The sequence below is a fragment of the Jaculus jaculus genome, chromosome 7 (genome assembly GCF_020740685.1).
Source record: "Jaculus jaculus isolate mJacJac1 chromosome 7, mJacJac1.mat.Y.cur, whole genome shotgun sequence".
NCBI lineage: Eukaryota > Metazoa > Chordata > Mammalia > Rodentia > Dipodidae > Jaculus > Jaculus jaculus.
Window position 1 is genome coordinate 34734859 of NC_059108.1, and position 22123 is coordinate 34756981.

At 38.8% G+C, this 22123-nt stretch overlaps 1 protein-coding gene across 2 annotated transcripts; it reads right to left on the bottom strand.

Moving 5' to 3' along the window:
• Positions 1 to 3783: 3783 nt before the first annotated feature.
• On the bottom strand, positions 3784 to 21998 carry Fam229b (family with sequence similarity 229 member B). 2 transcript variants are annotated; one of them, XM_045155094.1, is made up of 5 exons: positions 21886 to 21947; positions 19389 to 19479; positions 11979 to 12137; positions 9289 to 9428; positions 3784 to 4007 (listed from the first exon to the last, which is right to left on the bottom strand). In XM_045155094.1, exons 4-5 carry the CDS (start codon positions 9411 to 9413, stop codon positions 3890 to 3892), a joined length of 243 nt encoding a protein of 80 aa, XP_045011029.1. In that variant the 5' UTR covers positions 9414 to 9428; positions 11979 to 12137; positions 19389 to 19479; positions 21886 to 21947; the 3' UTR covers positions 3784 to 3889. The 2 variants fall into 2 exon arrangements, with proteins under 2 accessions (XP_045011029.1, XP_004660702.1); XM_004660645.2 differs by lacking the exon at positions 19389 to 19479 and having other exon boundaries at positions 21886 to 21998.
• Positions 21999 to 22123: the final 125 nt, after the last annotated feature.

A 22123-nucleotide genomic window follows, 5' to 3' on the forward strand; every position in this document is an offset into this window, starting at 1 on the left:
GTGTGGCTATGTTCTCAGATTCATTATTCTTTCAGGCAAGGTGACTTTATATGTACGCAAATACCTTTGTCTTCAACCACCTTATCTTGATTTGACTTACTACTTTATTCACAGCCTAAAAGTAGATGATAGATTTACTTTTCTCACTTTTAAAAGAATCTTTTAGGTGTACAGTAGGACTATCAGCTCTAACAGATTATTAGAAACATTGTAGTATAATTTAATATTTTCTAGTTTCAAAAAGGAATTAATCAAACTACTAACTCCTGCAAAGAAAATTATATGTGAAGGATGACTCCTATGGAATATTATTATTAATAAGAGTGTGTGTGCTATATGCATCACCAAGAACATTAAAAAAGATAAAAAGCATCAAATTCTAATGAAAACAAGTTCTTTCATTAACAATTTTTGCAAATGAAGGTGTAGCTCAGTGACAGAGAACATATAGCATGCACAAGGCCCCAAGTTTAACCTACTGCACCACAAAAACCTTTCCTCATGTGCTTACAGCACCTATTCTTATTTTTCTTCCAGTTGGTAATTAAAGCAATTGCAAACACAAAGGTAAGATATGTGCAAGACCAAACAAAACCCACCAAGAGCCATATCTGGCTTATTGTCTAAGAGTCTAGGGCCTTAACAGAGCCAGGCATTAAACATGCCAAACCCTCATGAAGTTTTCTACTTCAGATCCAAGCAGTGTGAAACAGCTCTGAGATAACCTTCTTCCCCCAAAAGACTTCCCTGAGGCATCCTAGCAGGCTATTCTGTCCCCTCATAATGACACAAAGTCAACTAAACCAGCCAAACTGAAGACCCTTTCTGGGTCTCCAGCAGCCAGGGCAGGCATGCGTAGACTTGTATATACATAGACCAAACCATAAAACTCTTCTAACTCCTCCATAATTTCTAAGGTTACCACTTTGCAGTCAGTACCTCATATTCTTATGCTCAGCAGATGGGATTCTCCTGACTCATATATACCTCTTAAAAACTACACAGTCACCTTTTGAAATGGAATTTACCATGTGAGCTCAAATCAGTTCTGAAATTAGATCTCATCTTCCCAGCTTCTATGTGAAAACTAGGAAGATTTTTTTTCTTTTTCTTTCCACTAAGAATAGCACAAGTCAAGTGCTCATAGTAATTTTGACCAGGTTCTAATGGCCTCTCTCAGTTCAAAGGCCCTTCAAAATGAAGAGGCGATGGTTTCATGGGGAAGCCTTTCTTAGGCCTATGTCCTGCTGTTTCCTCCCATGGTTACCAGTGACAAGACAGACACTACTTAGTATGAAAGATGAACATGGACCAGTGAACATTTTCTCTTGACATTTTGAATTGGGAAACAAGGAAAATTGGGCACTGAGCAGCAAAAGACATATGGATCCTGCAATGGTTATCTGGTCTTTGGACTTGATTGGATCAAGAATCTCTTCGAAGACAAATCACTGAGCATGTCTATGAGAGAGTTTCTAGATTAATTGAGGTGTAAAAACCAACCCTAAGTGTGGGAAGTTGTTGCGCCCCTCCCGCCAGCAGGAAGAACGACAACAACAGGATTCTTCTCAAGCACACTTTATTGGGAGCTCCTAGCTGATAGAGAGAAGGACCCCGACCCTACGGAGCGCCAAGCTTATATACTTGTGGTTGTGTAGATGTGAAGCGTTGTCTGATTGGCTTAAGTCTTATCAGACGACTTTGCATCACCCAATCGGGATAGGTGAGCAGCCATGTTAGGATAACGTCATATGCTCATGTGCAAACGATTAGGATGCAAAAACAGTAAACAAGCTGACGCAGCAAAGCCTGACGAAGCCAGTGCGGCTCCCAACAGGAAGTACTATTCTATGGGCTGGAGTTCCAGACTTAATAAAAAGGATAAAGTGAGCTGGAGAGATTGCTTAGTGGTTAAGGCACTTGTCTAGCAAACTCAAGGACTCAGGTTCAATTCCCCAGCACACCCACATAAGCCAGATAGATGTACAAGGTGCCACATGCATCTGGACTTTATTTGCAGTGGCTAGAGGTCCTGGCACACCCATTCTATCTGCCTCTTTCTTTTCTCTCTCTCAAATACTTTTTTAAAAAGGAAAATGCTATCATCAGCATTCTTCTCTCTCTCCCTCCCTTCCCCCCTCTCTCTTCCTCTCCCCTTCTTGACTATTAATTTAATGTGAACAGCCACTTCCCACTCCTGCTGTTGGGTGTTTTCCATAATGAATGAGCTGTGTCCTCTACAACTGTGAGCAAAAATAAACCCTTACTTCCTGAAGTATTTGTTAGGTATTTGGTCACAGCAACAAGAAAGGTTACTAACATAGATCCTAACTGAAAACATTTAAATGCTTGCCACACACATTTCTAGGCATGCACTTAAAATAGAAAGAAAGTATCTTGGTATTTTCCAATCTGTAGCACTAGCATAATATATCCACCTGCCCTTTGTCCATTAATAATCACCTCAGTTCTCAGCTTGCAATTTCTAGAGAAGTAGCTCAAAGACTGTGGAATGCATTTCTTCTCTGGTCCAATATTTCCTTCTACTTAATGTGAGGGTAGAGGATGTCAAGAGTCTTTCAAGAGTCTTTCTAGCTGTTTCCAGTGGCATTCTATAGCTTGAGTCATAAAACATTAGTTACATTACACTTTAAGTTCACTAACTTTTTCAGTGTGGAGTCTTTCCCTTCTCTTTTGGGACTTGCTGAGAGAAGCTATTTTTACACCATCATGATGCCCCAACATGACACACAGTAGTTATATGCTCAATAAATATTTATTCAATGAGCTTCAAGGAAGAAAATTCTAGAAAGGTTTTTCCCCTCACTTTACCTGCCCAGGCAATCATTTGTAAACCTCCTGGAAGTCTAATACTTCATTTTGGTTCCACTGAGCTCCATAGACACCCGATGTGCCTGAGGGAGTGAGAAAACTGGAGAAATGACGGACAGCCTATCAGAGAGACAAGAAGCCTATAATAACCTCTCAAGGTCTGAAAAGTAGGGAAGGAGGGTGGTTACCCAGATAATAGTACTCCATTTATAAACATCACATCACCAGAGGACATCCCCAAAAGAGCCTATGAGAAGGCTGTATGGGAAATGGAGAATTGATGACACCAAGTGACGAAAGCTAGATTATCTGTGGAATGATGGGACAAAGAGGCATAAAAATGAAAGGAACCGGGCAACACTACCAGCCAGAAGAACAAGTTATAACGAATATCAAGAACTCCCAAACTTGGTGATGGCGGCAGCTCATTCTGTCAACCTGGCCAAACAATACTGTTTACAGTGACTGACTCGACAGCCTCAGTAGAATGAGTTTTCGATTGGTTATGTTTAAAGACTTATGATTAGTGAGCTAATGTCAACCTGGGGGCAGGCATAAAAGCCTGGGCCCAGAGTAATCCTAATACCTAATTACAAACCCCTGGAAAAAGTGCATACCCAGTAACATAAGAGAATGTGTGAAGAGGATTGTCTCTGGGATTGTCTGTAAGGGGATATCTATATGGGGTTAATTAAGGTGGGAAGACTCATTCTAACTGTGGGCAGCATTGTTCCATGGGCAGGGCTCCTGAGCTGCATAAACAAATGAAGAAAGCAAGCTGAGTATTGCTGTTTCCTGACTGCAGACACAATGTGGCCAGCACTTCCATGCCCCTGCCCCACTCTTTCTCTGTCACGAGAGACTGTAGCCTACCACAACCAACCACAGTAAACCGTTCCTTCATTAGGTTGCTCGTCAGGTATTTTGTACAGCAACAAGAAGAGTAGCCAATACATTATCCAACTGGTGCCACCACTTTATTTGTTTACCAGACCATGAGATGATACTGGCCCATTACCCTTGACCTAGTCAACCCTCCACAGAAGACTTAATGATGCTATTTGGGATGCATTTCCTTGCTGCTTTGCGCAGGTGGCTTTCGCATTGTTGCATAGACCGTAATGGGAACATCAGTTATTGTCAGGCAATGACTTCCAGGGCATCTTCGAAGTTGCCTGAAAAAAGGGCAAATGACAGGTAGTTAAGATACTAAATAGTAATTTACTATGCAAGCATCAAATTTAAGTAAAATTTTGACAGTTTAAAGCCACTTTGAACTCTTTGAACATCACAAAAAAGTGTAACAAGGAACTGTTGATAAAGTAGACATTCTAAACTTGCATAGCCCAGAGAGCATGCTGTGGCCATATATCCAATTTTAAGACATTCATAAATACAGAAGTGATCCTCCTTATAAGACCACAGCCTCTAAAAACTGAAAATCAATTTACAATCATGGAAAATGTTAATAAAAATTGAAAAAAAAAATGAAAATCAATAAATTTAAAATGAAAAAATCCTCCAGATATTCATTTTCAAAGGTACGCTGTGATTACTAAGTGGTGAAATGTATGAAGAGAAGTGATAATACAATGAAAATTAATTCATTTATGTACCATAAAATTATTCCAACTGAGTAATTTCAAAATTTGTGGCAGGGGGGAGACTGGACAGACTCATGTTCAAAGGCTGACAGAATCTCAGGATTTAAATAGCTTTTACATGGCAAACCTAGTCCTAAAATACATCCACTGTTGTTTCTTCTCCAATACTCCTACCAATTAGTCATCCAAGCTTGAACATTTTTAAAGAGAAGGAGCTCTCTACTTCCCAATGTGACTATTTTATCATTGAATAACTGATTTATTTTATTTTTATTTGAGAGAGAGATAAATAGGCAGGGAAAGACAGTAAGAGAGAATAGGCATGCCAGGGCCTCCAGCCACTGCTAATGAACTCCAGATGTGTGTGCCCCCTTGTGCATCTGGCTTATGTGGGTACTGAGGAGTCGAACCTAAGTCCTTTGGCTTTGCAGGCAAGCACCTTAACCACTAAGCCATCTCTCCAGTCCCAAATAACTGATTTTTAAAGTACTTACTAAACTTAAGTCTGTGTCCCTACATTTCTAAGCCATAAGAAACCTAGCAATGTAGTATTTGTTGTTATGATAAACAGCAGCAGGGAAACAAACTCCATTTATGATAGTCTTCTTCAGTTTTGCAATGATGATTTATTTTTGTTAACTTCATTGCCAGTCTTCGCATGTGCACACAAAGCATCTTCAACTAATCCCCTCAATACACTTGTCACTCTCCATCTTCATCCCCCCTACAGGGAATCCCTTCTTCTTTCTAACTAGTCCCTCCTCTATTTCTTAAATATTTTATTTATTTATTTAATTTAAGGGAGAGAGAAAGAAACAGGCAGACAGACTGAGTATGGGCCTCCCTCCTGCCACTGCAAACCAACTTCAGATGCACACACCACTTTGTGCATCTGGCATTATGTGGGTACTGGGGAGCTAAACCTGGCCCACCAGGCTTTGAAATAAGTGCCTTTAACCACTGAGTCAACTCTCCAGCCTCCCTCTTCTATTTTGATAAAAATATATTTTGGGCTGGAGGGATGGCTTATCAATTAAGGCATTTGCCTGGAAAGCCAAAGAACCTAGGTTCAATTCCCCAGGACGTGAGCCAGATGCACAAGGGGGCGCATGCATCTGGAGTTCATTTGCAGTGGCTGGAGGCCCTGGCATGCCCATTCCCTCTCTTTCTCTCTCTCTATAAAATTAAATAAATAATTTTAAAACTATATTTTTATTAAAAATAATAATTCCAGGTCAGCCTGGGCTAGAGTGAGACCCTACCTCAAAAAATAATTTTGTTTTTGCCTTCTTCCACTTTCTATGACAAGTTGTTGAGGGGCCCAATTTGTTCAGGTCTTGTGCAGGTAATGACAGCTACTTTGGAGTCATGAATACAATGGCCACTTCATGTCCAGAAGACAGCATTCCAAAGCACAATTCCCATTCTCTGGCTCTTATATTCTTCCTGCCCCTTCTTTCACAATGTTCCCTGAGCCCTGGAGGACATCATAGAGATACCTCATTTAGCACTGAGCACTCAAAAGCCATTCTAGGCACTTTGAAGAATTTTAAGTGCAATAGTCATTGCTAGATACATATAAAAAGAAGCTTTTCTCCTACAAAAGCCTGACAACTTAGGTTCAATTCCCTAGTGCCCACGTAAAGCAAGATGCAAAAGGGGATGCATGTATCTTGATTTTGTTTACAGTGACTAGAAGACCTGGTATGACCATTCTCTCTTTGTCTGTCTTTCTTGATCTTTCTCTGCTTGCATATAAATAAATAAAAATGTTTTAAGGCATCATAAAAAAAAAGAAGGGCTGGAGAGACAGCTTAGTGGTTAAGCGCTTGCCTGTGAAGCCTAAGGACCCCGGTTCAAGGCTTGATTCCCCAGAACCCATGTTAGCCAGATGCACAATGGGGCACACGTGTCTGGAGTTCGTTTGCAGTAGCTGGAGGCCCTGGCGTGCTCATTCTCTCTCTCTCGCTCTCTGCCTGTTTCTCTCTCTCTCTCTCTCTCTCTCTCTCTCTCTCTCTCTCTCTCTCTCTTTCTGTCGCTCTCAAATAAATAAAAATAAACAAACAAAGATTTAAATATTTTTTTTAAAAAAAGAAGCTTTTCTGACCAAAAGTGAGAACAGCATTAGTCTTGGGCATAAACATAAATACTTAAAGGACAATTTGGTAGGAACAACATTTCCATTTAGCTAAATAACAGTATTAGCTTTCTCCAACCACAATCAACCATAGTAAACTGCTCCTTCCTTAGGTAACTTTTGTCAAGTATTTTGTACAGCAACAAGAAAAGTAACCAATACATTATCCAACTGGTGCCACTATTTTATTTGTTTACCAGACCATGAAACTAGCTTTTCTGTATTGGGCATGAATATCCTCTGGTGGAACAGGGTTCAGATCCAATCAGAGAGCAGTTAGATACATCTATAACAATAATGCCACTATTGCACCATTTCTTATCTTGCCTGGCTGGTTGATTGTGTAGTTCACGGGGTCTGTGCTAGTTAAGAATATTGAAGACTTTTCTCCCTCAGCAGTCTGTTTGGCCAGCATTTTCCAGCACAATGACACTTCCAGCTTGATTTTTCAGTGCCTGATAACTGAAGTGTGTGGTGTTATTAGCACTAGGGTCTTCCCATCTAGATCAGGTGGGCAACCAGGAGCACTAGCAATGGCTTGCATTGCTTTCACGGTTTCAGGAACCTCCCTGACCACAGATCACTGGGAGGTACCCCACCTGTGATACTGAGATTTTCCTGTACCATCTGTTATATGGGAACAGCATTATCACCCCCACAGAGAACTTCTGTCCAAACTCTCTTTTATTGTTTTAATTATATTTTTAAATTAGCTAACAAAGGAGGTTTCCTTATGGCTTTTTCCTAACATCTTTAGTTTTGATTAGCCCTCCCACCAACCCCCCTCTTTCCACTATCCTCCGCCACTGACCCCACTTAAATTTTTCCATTCCCAATATTCTACCCTTCTACTTTCATATCTACTATTCCCTTCTCTTAATCACTTCCCCTTCCTCCTTCATTGCTTCTTTCTAGCTTCTTGGTCTCTACTATCTCTTAATCCAACTTACATACAAATCTAAAAATTCTAAGTTAGGGTCTGTATGTAGGCGAGAATGTGTGATGTTTGTCTTTCTGGGCTGGGTATAATATTGTCCAGATCTATCCATTTTCCTGTTATATAATTTCATTTTTTTCTTTACAGCTGAATAAACCTCACTGTGTATATGCACCACATCTTCATTATCCATTCAACAGTTGATGGAGAGCTAGCTGATTCCATTTCCTAGCTATTGTGACTAGAGAAGCAATAACCTGGATGAGCAAGTATCGCTACAGTAATATGTAGAGTCTTCAGGGTATTTGGTCAGGAGTAAGAATAGTTATGTCAAGTGGCAGGTTTGTCCTTAGCTTTTTCAGAAAGCTCCACACTGCCTTCCATACTGGCTGCATGTTTATGTGCCCTGCAAGTGTGAAGGAGGCTACTCTTTCCCTGCACCCTCCCCAGCACTTATTGCCATTTGCCACTTAACATTTTGATGATCCATTCTGACTGGAGTGAAATGGATTCTTAACCATCATTTTAATCTGTATTCCCTACATGGTTAAGGATTGAACACTTAAAAAAATATTTATTGACCATTGGTGTTTCTTGAGGACTCTGTTCATTTGCATAGCCCATTTCTTTATTAGGATGTTTGACTTCTTACTGTGTAGTTCTTGACTTCTTTGTATAGCCTAGGTATTAATTCCCTGTCAGATGCTTGGCTGACAAACATTTTCCCCATTCTGTAGGCTCTCATATCTTCACTCAACAGTTTATTTTGTTGTACAAAATATTTTTATGTCTGTCAGTTTCCATTTACTGATTATTGGCTTTATTTCATTTATACCTGGAATTCTATTGAGAAAGACCTTATGTAAGCCTATATCTTGAAGTATTTCCCTACTTTTTCCTTTAGCACTTTCAGAATTTCAGGTCTGATGGTAAGGTCTTTGATCTATTTGGAACTGATTCTTGAAAGAGAATCATGAAAGAGAGATAAGGATCTAACTTCATTCTTTTACATATAGTTATCCAGTTTCTCCAGCACCATTTATTAAAGAGGTTTTCTTTTATACAGTATTTCAGGTATTTTTGTCAAAAACAAGATGGCTTGCTGGGCGTGGTGGCACACACCTTTAATGCTAGCATTTGGGAGGCAGAGGTAGGAGGATTGCCATGAGTTTGCCACCCTGAGACTACAAAGTGAATTCCAGGGTCAGCTATAGTGAAACACAAACACACACACACACACACACACACACACACACACACACACACACACGGGCTGGAGAGATGGCTTAGTGGTTAAGCGCTTGCCTGTGAAGCCTAAGGACCCTGGTTCAAGGCTTGATTCCCCAGGACCTACATTAGCCAGATGCACAAGGGGGCACATGTGTCTGGAGTTCATTTGCAGTGGCTGGAGGCCCTGATGCGCACATTCTCTCTCTCTCTCTCTCTCTCTCTCTCTCTCTCTCTCTCTCTCTCTCTCTGCCTTTCTCTCTCTGTATCTGTCATTCTCAAATAAATAAATGAACAACAAAAAACTTTTAAAAAGGTTGATCCAACCTTGAAACTGTCAATAAAACAATCTAGCTAAAACTTTACAAAGAGAAATTGGTCTAGACTTTCAGAGATACAAAATAGACAATCTATATTAAAAGCTAGGTTCTTGTATTTGAATTCCTATATTGTAGTTTTTTCTTGCTAATATTGAATGAATGTCAACTACAGCTTATAAGTGATGACAGTCAACACCCATTTCTGCAATTGTCAGGATAAGAAACCTTCACCTGTTTGGTGTCATCTCTTTCCCATTACAGGAAGCACTGGAGCTCAGTCCCGATTCTAGCCCAATTGAAGAATCTCCTCCTTCCACTGGAAACCTCCTTGGCTGGGTCCCAAACCGAAAAGGCATTATTTCACCAAAATCCTAGATTACAAGTTAAAATAATGAGGAAGGTTATCATTACAAAGTTAAGTGAAGGCTGAAGAGACATATTAGTGATTAAAGTGTGTGCCTGTGAAGCCAAAGGACCCAGGTTCCATTCCCCAGAACCCACATAAGTCAGATGTATAAGGTGGCACATGCATCTGGAGTTTGTTTGCAGTGGATGAAGGCCCTGATGTGCCTATGCTTTCTATCTGCCTCTTTCTCTCTCTCAAATAAATTAAATAAATAAATAAATAAAAGAAAGTTTTTTTTAAAGTTAATTGAATTTTTAATATTATTATTTTATTATAAACATATAGAGACATTTAGAATGTAACATTTTAAAATACCTATAAAAGTATAAAATACTGGGGTTGGAGAGGCGGCTCAGCAGGGCAAGAGGACTTGTTATGCAAGGACCTGACAGGGCCTTATTTTTCCCCAGTTCAATTTCCCAGCACCCATACAAATATCTGAGTATGCCCGCACATGCCTGAACTCCTAAGCCTATGAGAAGAATAGATTACAGATTGCTGGGGCTTGCTGCTCAGCTAGTCTGACCAAAAATGGCACTTCTGGGTTTACAGAGAAATTCTATCTCAAGGAAATATGCAATTGAGTAATAGAAGAAGATGCTTCACAATCTCCTCTGGCCTCTGCAAGCTCATGTATGGGACAAACACATACACACACAATAAACATACTATTTTTAAAAATTTTTTTATTTGTTTATTTGACAGAGAGAGAGAGAGAATGGGCGCATCAGGGACTCCAGCCACTACAAACGAACTCTAAATGCATGCACCCCCTTGTGCATCTGGCTAATGTGGGTCCTGGGGAATCAAACCTGGATCATTTGGCTTTGCAGACAAATGCCTTAACAGCTAAGCCATCCCTTCAGCCCCATACAACTATTTTTTATAAACAATTTAAACTCCTGTAACAAACTTAAGGTACCCACCAAGGGGTAAAAATAAACTGTACCCTTTAGCTAATTAACATAACTAGCCTATGGTTAATATTGATGGACTTCAAGTCTACTTACACTCTCTAAAAAACATGATGAAGGCTGGGGAGATAGCTTAGTGGTTAAGGTGCTTGTCTGTAAAGCCATAGGACTCAGGTTCGATTCCCAGGACCCCCATAAGCCAAATGCACAGGTGGCACATGCATCTGGAATTTGTTTATAGAGACTGGAGGCCCTGGTACACTTATTCTCCCCCCTACCTCTTTCTCTAATAAATAAACAAAAATAAAATAGTTTTTAAAAAATTTTAAAATAATGAAGTTGCCTTTCAATGATTGCTGAAATCTACAAGTTTGAGCACTCAGTCCACACTCCCACCCCACTCCCGCCATGCCTCTCTACCGATATAGGGTCTTCCTTTGAGTAGTTCATTAGCATCCAGATACTGTTAGCTAATCCTTGATCCTATGATTATTTATCCCCCTCAGCCTCTTTACATTTACAAGAACTAGTTAAGAAAGTGGCCATGGAGAGCTGCACTCATGAGCTCAAATTCCAGTCTTATCATGTAATCTTAGTCAAGATATTTAACTTCTCCATATTTTTAGAGAAAGTTGATCATAACATCTATTTCAAGGGCAACAGTAAAACTTAAAGGAAATAAAACATGAAGTTCAATGACTAACACAAACTGTTTCAGCACACAACAGCCATTATTACTGAGTACATGCTACTGTGTGCAGATAAACACATGAACCTGAGACAGTGAACACCAATTATACTCACACTCACGACTATCTGCTATTTTCTTCTGCTTGGGACTTTGCCCATCCACAGTTCCTACCTTATACATGCTGGGGCCCACCCATCCAATAAGTCTGAATTTACATCTCACTTTCTTAGAAAATACTTCTGTTCATTATCTAAATTTTCAGAGCACGCTTTAGTTTTGTTTTTAACAGCTACCATCCTTCTAGTTCAGGTTTCTTAGCCATGGTGCTTTCAACATTTGGGACGACATGACTGTAAAGCAGAGAAGGGTCGACGTCTTACGTATCACAGCAGGTTTTGCAGTGTCCCTCATTGGCTATCAACAGCATACCCCTGACATTCAATAGTAAACATTACCCTGGTGGGACAGAGAGACAAAATTTCTCCCAATTGAGAAATACTCCCCTATTTCTTAAATAAATGTCTCTGATCTCACAATTCCTTATCCATGTTTGTCATCTCTGAACCTTTAATACTTAGAAAAGTTTGTTGCACATAGTGGAAATTTAATAACTCTATTTTGAATAAACTTTCATGTTAACCCACAAAAATAAATAAATGAAAAATATTTTCAAAGCATTTCTTATGCCTTGCATTCTATTCCTAGTAAGTAAATGTCACTGGCAATAATAATAATAAACTATGAAGGTCTAAGAATTTTAAAATTATATAAGTTTAAGTGTCAATCATCAAGAAAAGAATTTTCCTCATTGATGATCTAGTATAGTCATAGTAACCTATGGCTTAGCATAAATCTCTCCCTGTGGAAGTATTAAGTATTAGCTAATTTGCTCAAGGAAATAGAGACTTACCAAAATAGGCCGAGTCTGACTCCTGTAGCGGTGAATAAATCAATCGCTTCTACTGACCTTCCATAGGAAGGTGGACTAGCCAAAGAAATGATGACAAATGTTCCAGTGACACCCAGAGATTATGACATCAGAGGATTCTTTCACATAGCTTCCCGCGTGCTGGAGAACCAAATATGAAATTCTTAACTCCAGTAACATGATGAAACATGAATTAAAAATAGTGTTTTAGGGTTTTATTCTTCTCCCTGCCTTGTTTTCAACAAAATTAAACATCTGTGAATGCAAACCTACATGTAATCAAGCCACACTTTGCATGCCATTTTTCTCATTCTCCTTTTTATCTGCCACACTTCTCCTTAGCTACTAGCAAAAGGTAATCCAATCTACATCCTCTTCCCACATCAATGCCCTCAAACCACACATTTCTCTATACCGCTTGTTCCATGACATTCTGCGTACCCTGGACCACTCCTTCTTTCCTATTTCTTCAAGACAGCTTTGAAATTCACAAATAGCAGGAGTAATGACGGCAAAACTACACGTTACACTGTCTTGTTACTCTGTCCTCTTATCTCAGAGTCTCTTTTCTATTGACCTCATGTTTAGAACTCCTCCAAACCAGTTCTTGGCTTATCCATCCACAACTCACTTCATTCAACGTCTGTCCTACTGATTAATATGTAAGTTTAACCTTTAAGCTACGAATCTTCAACTCTTTAGCTTTTATAGCTGAGACTAAAGTACTAAATGCTAGTGATGAAACCTACATATTATACTGGGTTCCCACTGCTGTTTCATGATTTGTATTTTAGAAAACTGGCATTTTAACTAAGAATGAAGTTTATGGATAAAAGTCTTACCTCTATCTTCCTTTACTAGTGAGGGTACATCATATCTATAAATATGTAGTGGCAATTTCAGCTTAGGAGAAACTAAACTTACTGTGTCACAGTCAGGCAAACTGAAGTAATTGATGGCCATTGTTAGCTAATACATGATTACGACCTAAACACTTGCTCTTTAAGATGGCAAAAATAATGTTTAGTAGTTTATATGTTTAAGACAAGGAAGCAGTAGAAAAAAATGATAGCTTCAGGCATCAGAATCAGGTATGAATTCTGATGCCATGTTAGCACTGAAATTCTGAACAAATCATTAAAGTTTATTTGTAAAATAACATTAATACTATAATGTAAAATATCTTCAGGGAAGATATCCTGTTGTTTTGATTCTGTGGTGCAGTGAAGGCTGGCTCCATTTCTTGCACCTGGACTGAGGAGGACCTAAGGACCTCCACTTTTGTCCACCTGGGTGGTTTCTATAGGCAGCCTGCCCACACCTGCTAAGGCATGAGGCATAAAATCGTGAAAACTGAAGAATGTGGTTGTGTACATTCCTTCTTCTTTTTTTTTTTTTTTTTTTTTTTTTTTTGAGGCAGGGTCTACTATAGCCCAGACTGATCTGGAACTCACTCTATAGCCCAGGCTGACTTTGAACTCAGGGCATTCCTCCAACCTCAGCCTCCCAAATTCTGGGATTAAAGGTTTGAGCTTAACTTTTTACATTCTTTTTTTTTTAATTAAAAAATCTTATTAAAAATTTTACATAATCCCCTACTTCCTATCTGCATACTTACTCCACTGAACTCCTTCTTTCCAACTATTCCCTTTTCTGTTTTGATGTCTAGGTTTTTTTTTTGTCCTACTCCATCATCCATGACATGTTGATGGCCCCAATATTATACGTCTTGTGTATATAGGTCTTGTACAAGTTATGACGCTATTATGAGGATATGAATGCCATGACCACTTTATATCTGAACCCAACATTCCCTGACATATAAACTCCACTAAAGAAGGAAATGTATTTGGTTTTGCTCAATCTTTTATCTTAATACTGCATGGCTCATAGAAGAGTCAGGAGATAACTATTTCCAATGAGTGAAGTTTAATAATAGATATGTTATTTTAAGATATGATCAGTTCTAACTTTATTTTGTATCTCATGAACATGCTGAGAATTGAAAGGTTATAATCTGAGGCTTTTAATAACTAAGGTAATCAAGAGAATATATGATTTCACCAGCTGTTAATTTTACTTATAATTCACATATTTATCTATCACTTTGTAAAGATCTGCAGGAAAATCAAATTCCTTTTATCTTCTGATGTTTTACTCCAGTGCTGTGAAGTTTCATCACTAAATCTCCTATTTGATTTCATTGTACCTCCAATTCAAGAAACTTGGCACACTTGTGCCAAGTGAATGAAATATGAGAGTAAGTCAGAGAACTTAAAAAAAAAATCTGTCCTAAGGGCTGGAGACATGGCATAGTGGCTAAGGTGTCTGCCTGCAAAGCCTAAGAACCCAGATTCAAGTCCCCATGACCCACATAAGCCAGATGCACAAAGTGGTGCATAACTTTGGAGTTTGTTTGCAGTGGCTGGAGACCCTGGTGTGCCCATTCTGTCTCTCTCTCTCCCTCTCTTTCTCTCCTATAAATAAATAAAATGTTTTAAAAAAAATTGTCCTGTGTTGACCTTTGACCTTTTAAAATATATTTCCTACAATCTACAAATTTCCATCAAAGAATTACTTACTGGCATTACAAATGTTATAATGTATTTTATTTCGCTGTTAATTTTTTTCCATTTAAATCTTCTACATACATATAAAATGAGGTAAGCAGGGCCTGGTGGTGCATGTCTATGATCTGGCAGCTAAATGTTTTACATACATGTAACAATGAAGTCAGCTGGGCCTGGTGCTGCACATCTGTGATCTAGCAGTTAAGGGACTGAACAGGATAATGACAAGTTCTAAGCTAGGCCAGTGAGGCCCTGTCTCAAAAAAAGTAAAAATAAATAAAATGAAATAATTTTTCTGTGCTTATTCTTTGAACTATGAGCTACTTAAAATTATATTAATTTTCAAATATTTGGAAATATACTATTTATCTTTTACTTAATTTTATTTGATCAGACTTGAAGGTTTTTAAACTGATCATGACTTCTTTTTATGACCAGAATTTACCTTAGTGCATGTTCCATGTGTACAAGAAAAGGATGTATCTTCTACTTTTGCTGGGTGAAGTGTTATCAAAACATAATTAGCTGGCTTGCATAGTTGTTCAATTCTTCTGTACAGATTTTTTTACACATGTTGTACTAGTTACTTTATGCACAGCTGTGACCAAACACCTAACTAGAAGCAGCTTAAGGAAGGAAGGGTTTATGCTATCTTACAGTTAGTTCCAGGATGTACAGTCCATCATGGTAGAGAAGTCCTGGTAGAGTACAGGAGGACAGCTGGTCACAGCACATCAGTAGTCAGGAAGCAGAGTGAGAGTGGGAATACAAAGTTGGCCTGGGCTATAAAATCTCAAGGTCATCCCTCAGCAACCCATTACCTACAGCAAGCCTCCATCTTCCAAAGGCTCCACAGTGGTCCCAAATTGCACCACTAGCTGTGGACCAAATGTTCAAACACATGATCCTATGGAGGGGTACTTCATATTCAAACCACAACATGTATTTACTCATGATCGAGGGAGGTACATGGAAACCTTCAGCTATACTTGTGAATTTAAGAAAAAACCTTTCTATTCTGGAAACTTCCACTTCGTGCATTTCAAAGCTGTTATTACATGCATATTATCTTGACGAAATAACACCTTTATCATAAATTATCTTTATACATGACAATATCCTTTGTTTTGAAATCAACTTTGTCTAAAATTTACATATGTTACTATTGACATTAACATTACATATTTTCCTATTCTTCTACTTTTAATCCATTTTATTTTACGTTCATGGCAGATTTCTTGTAAACACTATATGGTTGAATCCTGCTTATTTTATCCATCCTGATGATCTTTGACTTTTTAGTGAAACTGTTATTTATAGTGAACTGACACATAAATGTGGCTATTAATCTGATTACATGGGTCCTGGGGAATTGAACCTGGGTCCTTTGGCTTTGTTGGCAAGCACCTTAACCACTAAGCCATCCCTCCAGCCCAATTTTAAGATTTTTTTTTAATCCCTGATAGTAAGCACTTTGATTGTAGTGTGCATGGTGGTGTTTCTTTCTTGCTTCTTGTGCCTATAGGTCACTGAGATTCCTGGCTCGGTGACTTCACAATGTTTATCACATTTGGAAAGGTTACAGCTACTTCTCAGAGCTTTTTGTTCCCTTTTTCTAGGACACCAATTACATGTGTGTTGCAATGCATATTAGATGTCTGAAGCACTCCCATGCTCAGTGCTTTTACATTACATGTATATTAATATGTGAAGCTATACCATCACTCATTGATCTTCTATTATGTGTATATTGGATATCTGAAGCAATTCCATGCTCATGATCTTTTTATTTTATTTACTTGAAAGAGACAGAGAGAGAGAAGAGACAGAGAATGAGTGATCTAGGGTTTCTAGCCACTACAAACGAACTCTAGACACATGCGCTACCTTGTGTAACTGGCTTATGTGGGTACTGGGGAAGGAAACCTTGATCCTTAGGTTTTGTAGGCAAGCACCTTATTCACTAAGACATCTCTCCAGCTCTGTTTTTTTTTTGTTTGTTTGTTTGTTTTGTTTTGTTTTGTTTTTACTGTATTTCAGTTTCCAGTGTTCTGACTTTAATGAATCATTTTGTTTTGCAATGTCAAATATTCTCTTAATTCTATCACTTTTCATCTTAGTCATTGTACTTTTCATCTATCAAGTCCAGTTTGGAGCTCTTTAAAATTCTTGTCTCTTAACTTGCTCACACTTCCTTTTCCTCTTGAATATGTGGTATGTACTTATAATGTTTGTTTTCATGTTTTTGTTCACCATTTCTTTCATTAGTGCCATTTCTTATCTGCTTTAACTAACTGCTTTTTTCTCCTTGTTATGAAACTTACGTTTGCATGGCTGGGAATACTTTATTTGGATGCCACTTTGAAATTTGATATTGATGAACAATTGATTTTATTCCACCAAGTACTTTGAATTTTGGTCTGGTACATGGTTATTTGGTCTGGGACAGCTTAATTCTTTGAAGCTTAGTTTCATGTTTCTTAAGATAGATTACAATGGCCTTTCATTGCAAGATAATTTGCCTCTAGTACTGAGGCAGCACTTTTCTGAGGGTTTGACTCAATATTCTACAAGACATCTTTACTCAAGATATTAATAATATAAATTGGATACAGCACTGTGTGAACCCTATAAATTATTTAGTATATGGAATACTATTGGTCTTTCAAAAAATAAAGGTTTGGTTGAGGATGTGGCTTTGTTGGGTTTTTTGTTTTTTGTTCATTCTTATTTATTTATTTGAGAATGACACAGAGAGAGAGAGAGAGAATGGGTATGCCAGGGCCTCCAGCCACCACATAAGAACTCCAGAAGCATGCACCCCCCCCTTGCGCATCTGGCTAACGTGGGTCCTGGGGAACTGAGCCTTGAACCAGGGTCCTAAGACTTCACAGGCAAGCGCTTAACCACTAAGCCATCTCTCCAGCCCAAGGATGTGGCTTTGTAATAGAACACTTCACTGACATGCACAAAGCCCTGAGCTCAAACCACAATGCTAGAAGAAAAAAAAAAGACAGAAAAGGGATAAGCCTTCAGAAGTTGCTATGCTCAGGTAAACAATCCAAGCACAGTAAAGCAATTCTGCATGTCTCATTTTTAAGTGGAATCTAACAAAGTAAAATACATAAAGGAAAAGAGTAAAATGGTGATTACCAAGGGGAAGGGTGGAGATAGGTGGGGGAGGGAGAGAGAGGAGAAGGAGCTCTTCAAATGGTATAAAGTCTTAGTGGGTAGAAGAAATAAATTCTATTGAATAGCATAGTGATTATAAGTTAACATTTTATAAATTTCAAAGTTGATAAAATAAATTTTATGTGTTCTCACCACAAAATAAGCATATGGGCAATAAGTTTTAATTTTATTTAATCATCCTATAATGTAGAAATGTATCATAAAATCAATTGTATTCCATAAATATATATAAGTATAATTTAGCAATTTATTATAAAGTATAAATGGACCAAGCACAGACCCTCGACCTAGGTGTCAGAGGATAATGAACTTTCCTGCACAGACACTCCTCAAAGGACATGTGTCATATGGAAGAAATATTTCTTTCATAACACTGATATTTTAAGGTTATTGCTAGAGTATTAGACCATTTATCCTGATTTTTACAATCTTAGGTCCAGATAGGTATTACCTCATGAAAACCTAAAAAATAAGTCACTACTTTAGTGGTCAAGCAGCAGTTGGTAAGGAAGTGACTATTGAAATCTTACAGGGTATTTATTAATCTATGTCATCCAGTGACAAACCACTAGGGGAAAAAAACTTTGTAAACTCTCTAATAATTTGAACAGTAGCAACCACAAATTCAAATTGTATTTGGATGACAACTTAAAGTTTGGCACATATTTTATTCCCTCTCAGAATCTAGTTGCATTTTTTCAATGTCTCCCAACCAAATGTGTTATGGATCACTGCCTCTTAAATTGTGGGATTGTGTAACTGAATAAAATATCTGGCAACAGTAAAAGGTTTCTAAATTCACAACAAGAATTAGTTCAAAAGCAAACCTATCATGACTCTGAGGTGTCACTGGCTACACCCGCCCATGTTGCAGACTTGTTTCTGAACACACGATATACACTGTGTACCACACATGCTGTCACAGCACACGGTGCCGACAAAAGAGCTGGTAGAAGCTGTGCAGACTCAAGATGGTTGTATATGATCAGCTGCAGTATTTTTACTACACATGTGAATTTTCTGTTTGTTATAGAAACATAATGATTTAATTACAGAAAACTATTTTTAAACATCTTCACACTGTCATCTCTCAACAGGTTAGTATCAAATAAGTATAGTATCAGACTGTATTGTTAGAATGTTTGATTTTAAAACTGTTGTTGAGCTGCTTACTTGACATTTTAAAAATATCATTTAATGAATTTTGCCTTATAATTAGGATAGAATTTCTAACATTTTCTGAAATGGCCTTAAAGATACATCTATCATGTTGTACTATGTATTTGGGTGAAGCGGTGTTCTCTGTATTGACAATTATAAAACTGAAAATATCAATCAAGCCAGGTATAGCGGTATACACCTTTAATCCTACCACTTGGGAACCTGAGATAAGAGGATTGCTGTGAGTTCAAGGCCAACCAGAGATTACATAATGAATTCCAGGTCAGCCTGGGCTAGAGTGTGAATTTGGTTTTATCTTTAACAAGTAGTATATCAAGAAACTGTTATAACATAAAACTTTGATGAGGATCATACATTTGACTTGTAAACTTATTTTATATGCTTATATATTCAGGGTTATGTAAAAATTTCTCTGGTGAAAAGAGGTTAGCAGGAAAGTTTAAGAGACCTGTCTCAGAGGATTCCACAGCCACCTCGTTGTTCTTTTTCATCCCACTAGCTCCTTGTCTCTTATCCAGATACTTAAAGAATTCTTTTTTCTGAAAAATGAATAATTTAATCAGTATAGAGATTTTGATATGGACTACCCTATAAAAATTTCCCATAGGGGCTGCACCTATGGATCAGTGGGTAAGAGCATTTGCCACACACAAGCATGAGGGCCCCAGAGGGCTTGTACCCTTGAAGTCAAATTCCCAGCACCCACGTAAACAGCTGGGCATAGCTGCCAGACCCCAAACACCCCCTCCACCACTATACATACTACACACACAAAACATGTATTTTCTTAGTCTATACATTTTAATTATTTCACATCATTAAGTATACTTGTCCTCCCATGTGCTATGTTTTCTACTTTGGGGACACTTACTAATCTTGTTTTGAGCCATTTTTCTTATCCATGTACAGTATCTTCTGATAGCTCTAATTTTTTTGCCATTTTTTCAATATTCTCATTCTCTGCTGCAAGCTTTTCCTATACATCAATAACTTCCATAACTTTGGACTTTAACATACCAACCTGAAGTGCCTGACTGCACTTCTGTAACTCTGTGCTTACCAATAAACCGTTAACATTAAATCTAGCAAATGCAAAATTTTCTTGAATAAAAGCTGCTTATTAATCCCAAGAGATATAAGTATGAGGGTAAAAACCCCAAATGGAAATACAGGAAGACCTCAGCAACATGAACAACCTAGGGCAACTTTACTCTAATCAGCGATTTAAAAAAAAAAAATGTAATCACTGTTCTTTACCCTGGTGAAGGAACAAAGTAATCTAACAAACCCAGTATTATGGCTCACATTATCACACATCAATGGCTTACAATTTACCTTTTCATTAAATGGGGGCTTCTTAAACTTTTATAAATTCTCAGAACTTTTGTGGAAAATGTTAATTTCAGTAAAGTACTAGAGTTCTTCAATGAAACCTAGACTAAATTGTTCAATTGAAAAAAAAAAAAAACAACAGTGAGCCAGGCATAGGGGTACATGGCTATAATCCCAGCATTTATGAGGCAGAGGTAGGAGGATCACCATGACTGTGAGGCCAGCCTGAGACTACATAGTTAGTGAATTCCATGTCAGCCTAGGCAAGAAGGAGATCATATCTCAAAAAACCCAGTCGTGGTGGCACACGCCTTTAATCCCAGCTCTTGGGAGGCAGAGGTAGGAGGATCACCATGAGTTTGAGACTACCCAGAGACTACACAGTGAATTTCAGGTCAGCCTGGGCTAAAGTGAGACCCTACATTGAAAAACAACAACAAAATAAAACAAAAAAATAAATAAAATCATTAATAGTAACAATGGTGGGCTGCAGAGATGGCTTAGTGCTTGGGGCACTTCCCTGCAGTGCTGGGGGACTCAGATTCAATTCTCCGGGACCCACATGAGCTGCATGCACAGGGTGGTGCATGCTCTTGGGTTGGTTTGTAAAGGGATGAAGGCTCCAGGGTGCCCATTCTCTATCTGCCTCTCTCTCTCTCAAATAAATAAAAATTTTAAACATTTAAAAAAAATAATGGCTGTGCTGGAGAGATGGCTTAGCCATTAAGATATTTACCTGCAAAGCCCATGGACCAGGTTCAACTCCCCAGGACCCATGTAAGCCAGATGCACAAGGAGACTTATGCGTCTGGAGTTCGTTTGCAGTGGCTGGAGACCCTGAGCGCCCATTTTCTGCCTCTTTCTCTCTCCTTTTTCTCTCTCAAATAAATAAATAAAAGTAAAAATATATTTTAAAATAATGCCTTTTAATGTTTGGCAATTTTGAGAGGATGGCAGTTGTCAGAGGTTTCCACTTTTATTCTTTACTAAACAGCTACACTGGACACACATGGGATGGGCGGCAAACCCATCACTTCTGTCAGCCCCATCCTGGTCCTAAGCTCGCCCGAGCTGGAGCTATGTCTTAATTTCTCCTGAATCGTCCAGCAGCCTTAAATAACAATCCGGGAATGGGGGCTTGGAGACATGGCTCAGCAGCTAATGGCGCTTTCTTACAAAGCCTAACAGCCTAAACTACGGTTCAATTCCTTAGTACCCATGTAAAGCCAGATGCACAAAGTGGCACACGTGTCCGGAGTTGTTTGCAGTGACAAGAAGGCTCTGCAGTGCCCTCTCTTTCAAATATAAATTTAATTTTTTCAAGTCAACTGGGGAAGAAAACCGCGTTCAACAAACACCAGTTGGCGTTGTGAACTTAGCTTTGTCTTTTTGTAACGTGTACCTAGCGGAGGCGGGCCTGGAAAAGTTCCACACCGTTCGTTTTCGGTTAGAACAAACGGGTCTGCAGCATAACGACGCTATGGAGGAGGCGCATCTGGGTACGTGTAGTTTAACCTACTGCCCAGTGGTTAAGACTGCAACCAAGACTAAGCTCTCCCGGCCATGTACAACTGAAGACACGTGTTTAAGATGCTACTCCAAAACCTAGTTACCCGGGCCTCCGGAGCTGCAGATGCTGATGTTGATAAGGCAGCGAAGACAGCAAGCCGGCCCCCAGGCGCTATGGTAACGGCGAGCCGCAAGTGCGCTTGCGCATCCTTTCACGGACTCCCTAAGCTAAGCACGCGCGGGGGGGGGGGGGCAAGCTCTTAGTGACGTCAGTGACTTACCACTGTAGCGTGACTTACGGCCGCGGCGTGACTTACGGCTCTCGCGTGATTTCACGGCCGT

Coding starts and splice junctions, on each gene's coding strand:
- Fam229b (XM_004660645.2), bottom strand. CDS start 9,413: ATGCCTTTTCGGTTTGGGACCCAGCCAAGGAGGTTTCCAGTGGAAGGA. Junction 4,008..9,288: donor AAAGAGATGACACCAAACAG/GTGAAGGTTTCT, acceptor CCCTTTTTTCAG/GCAACTTCGAAGATGCCCTG.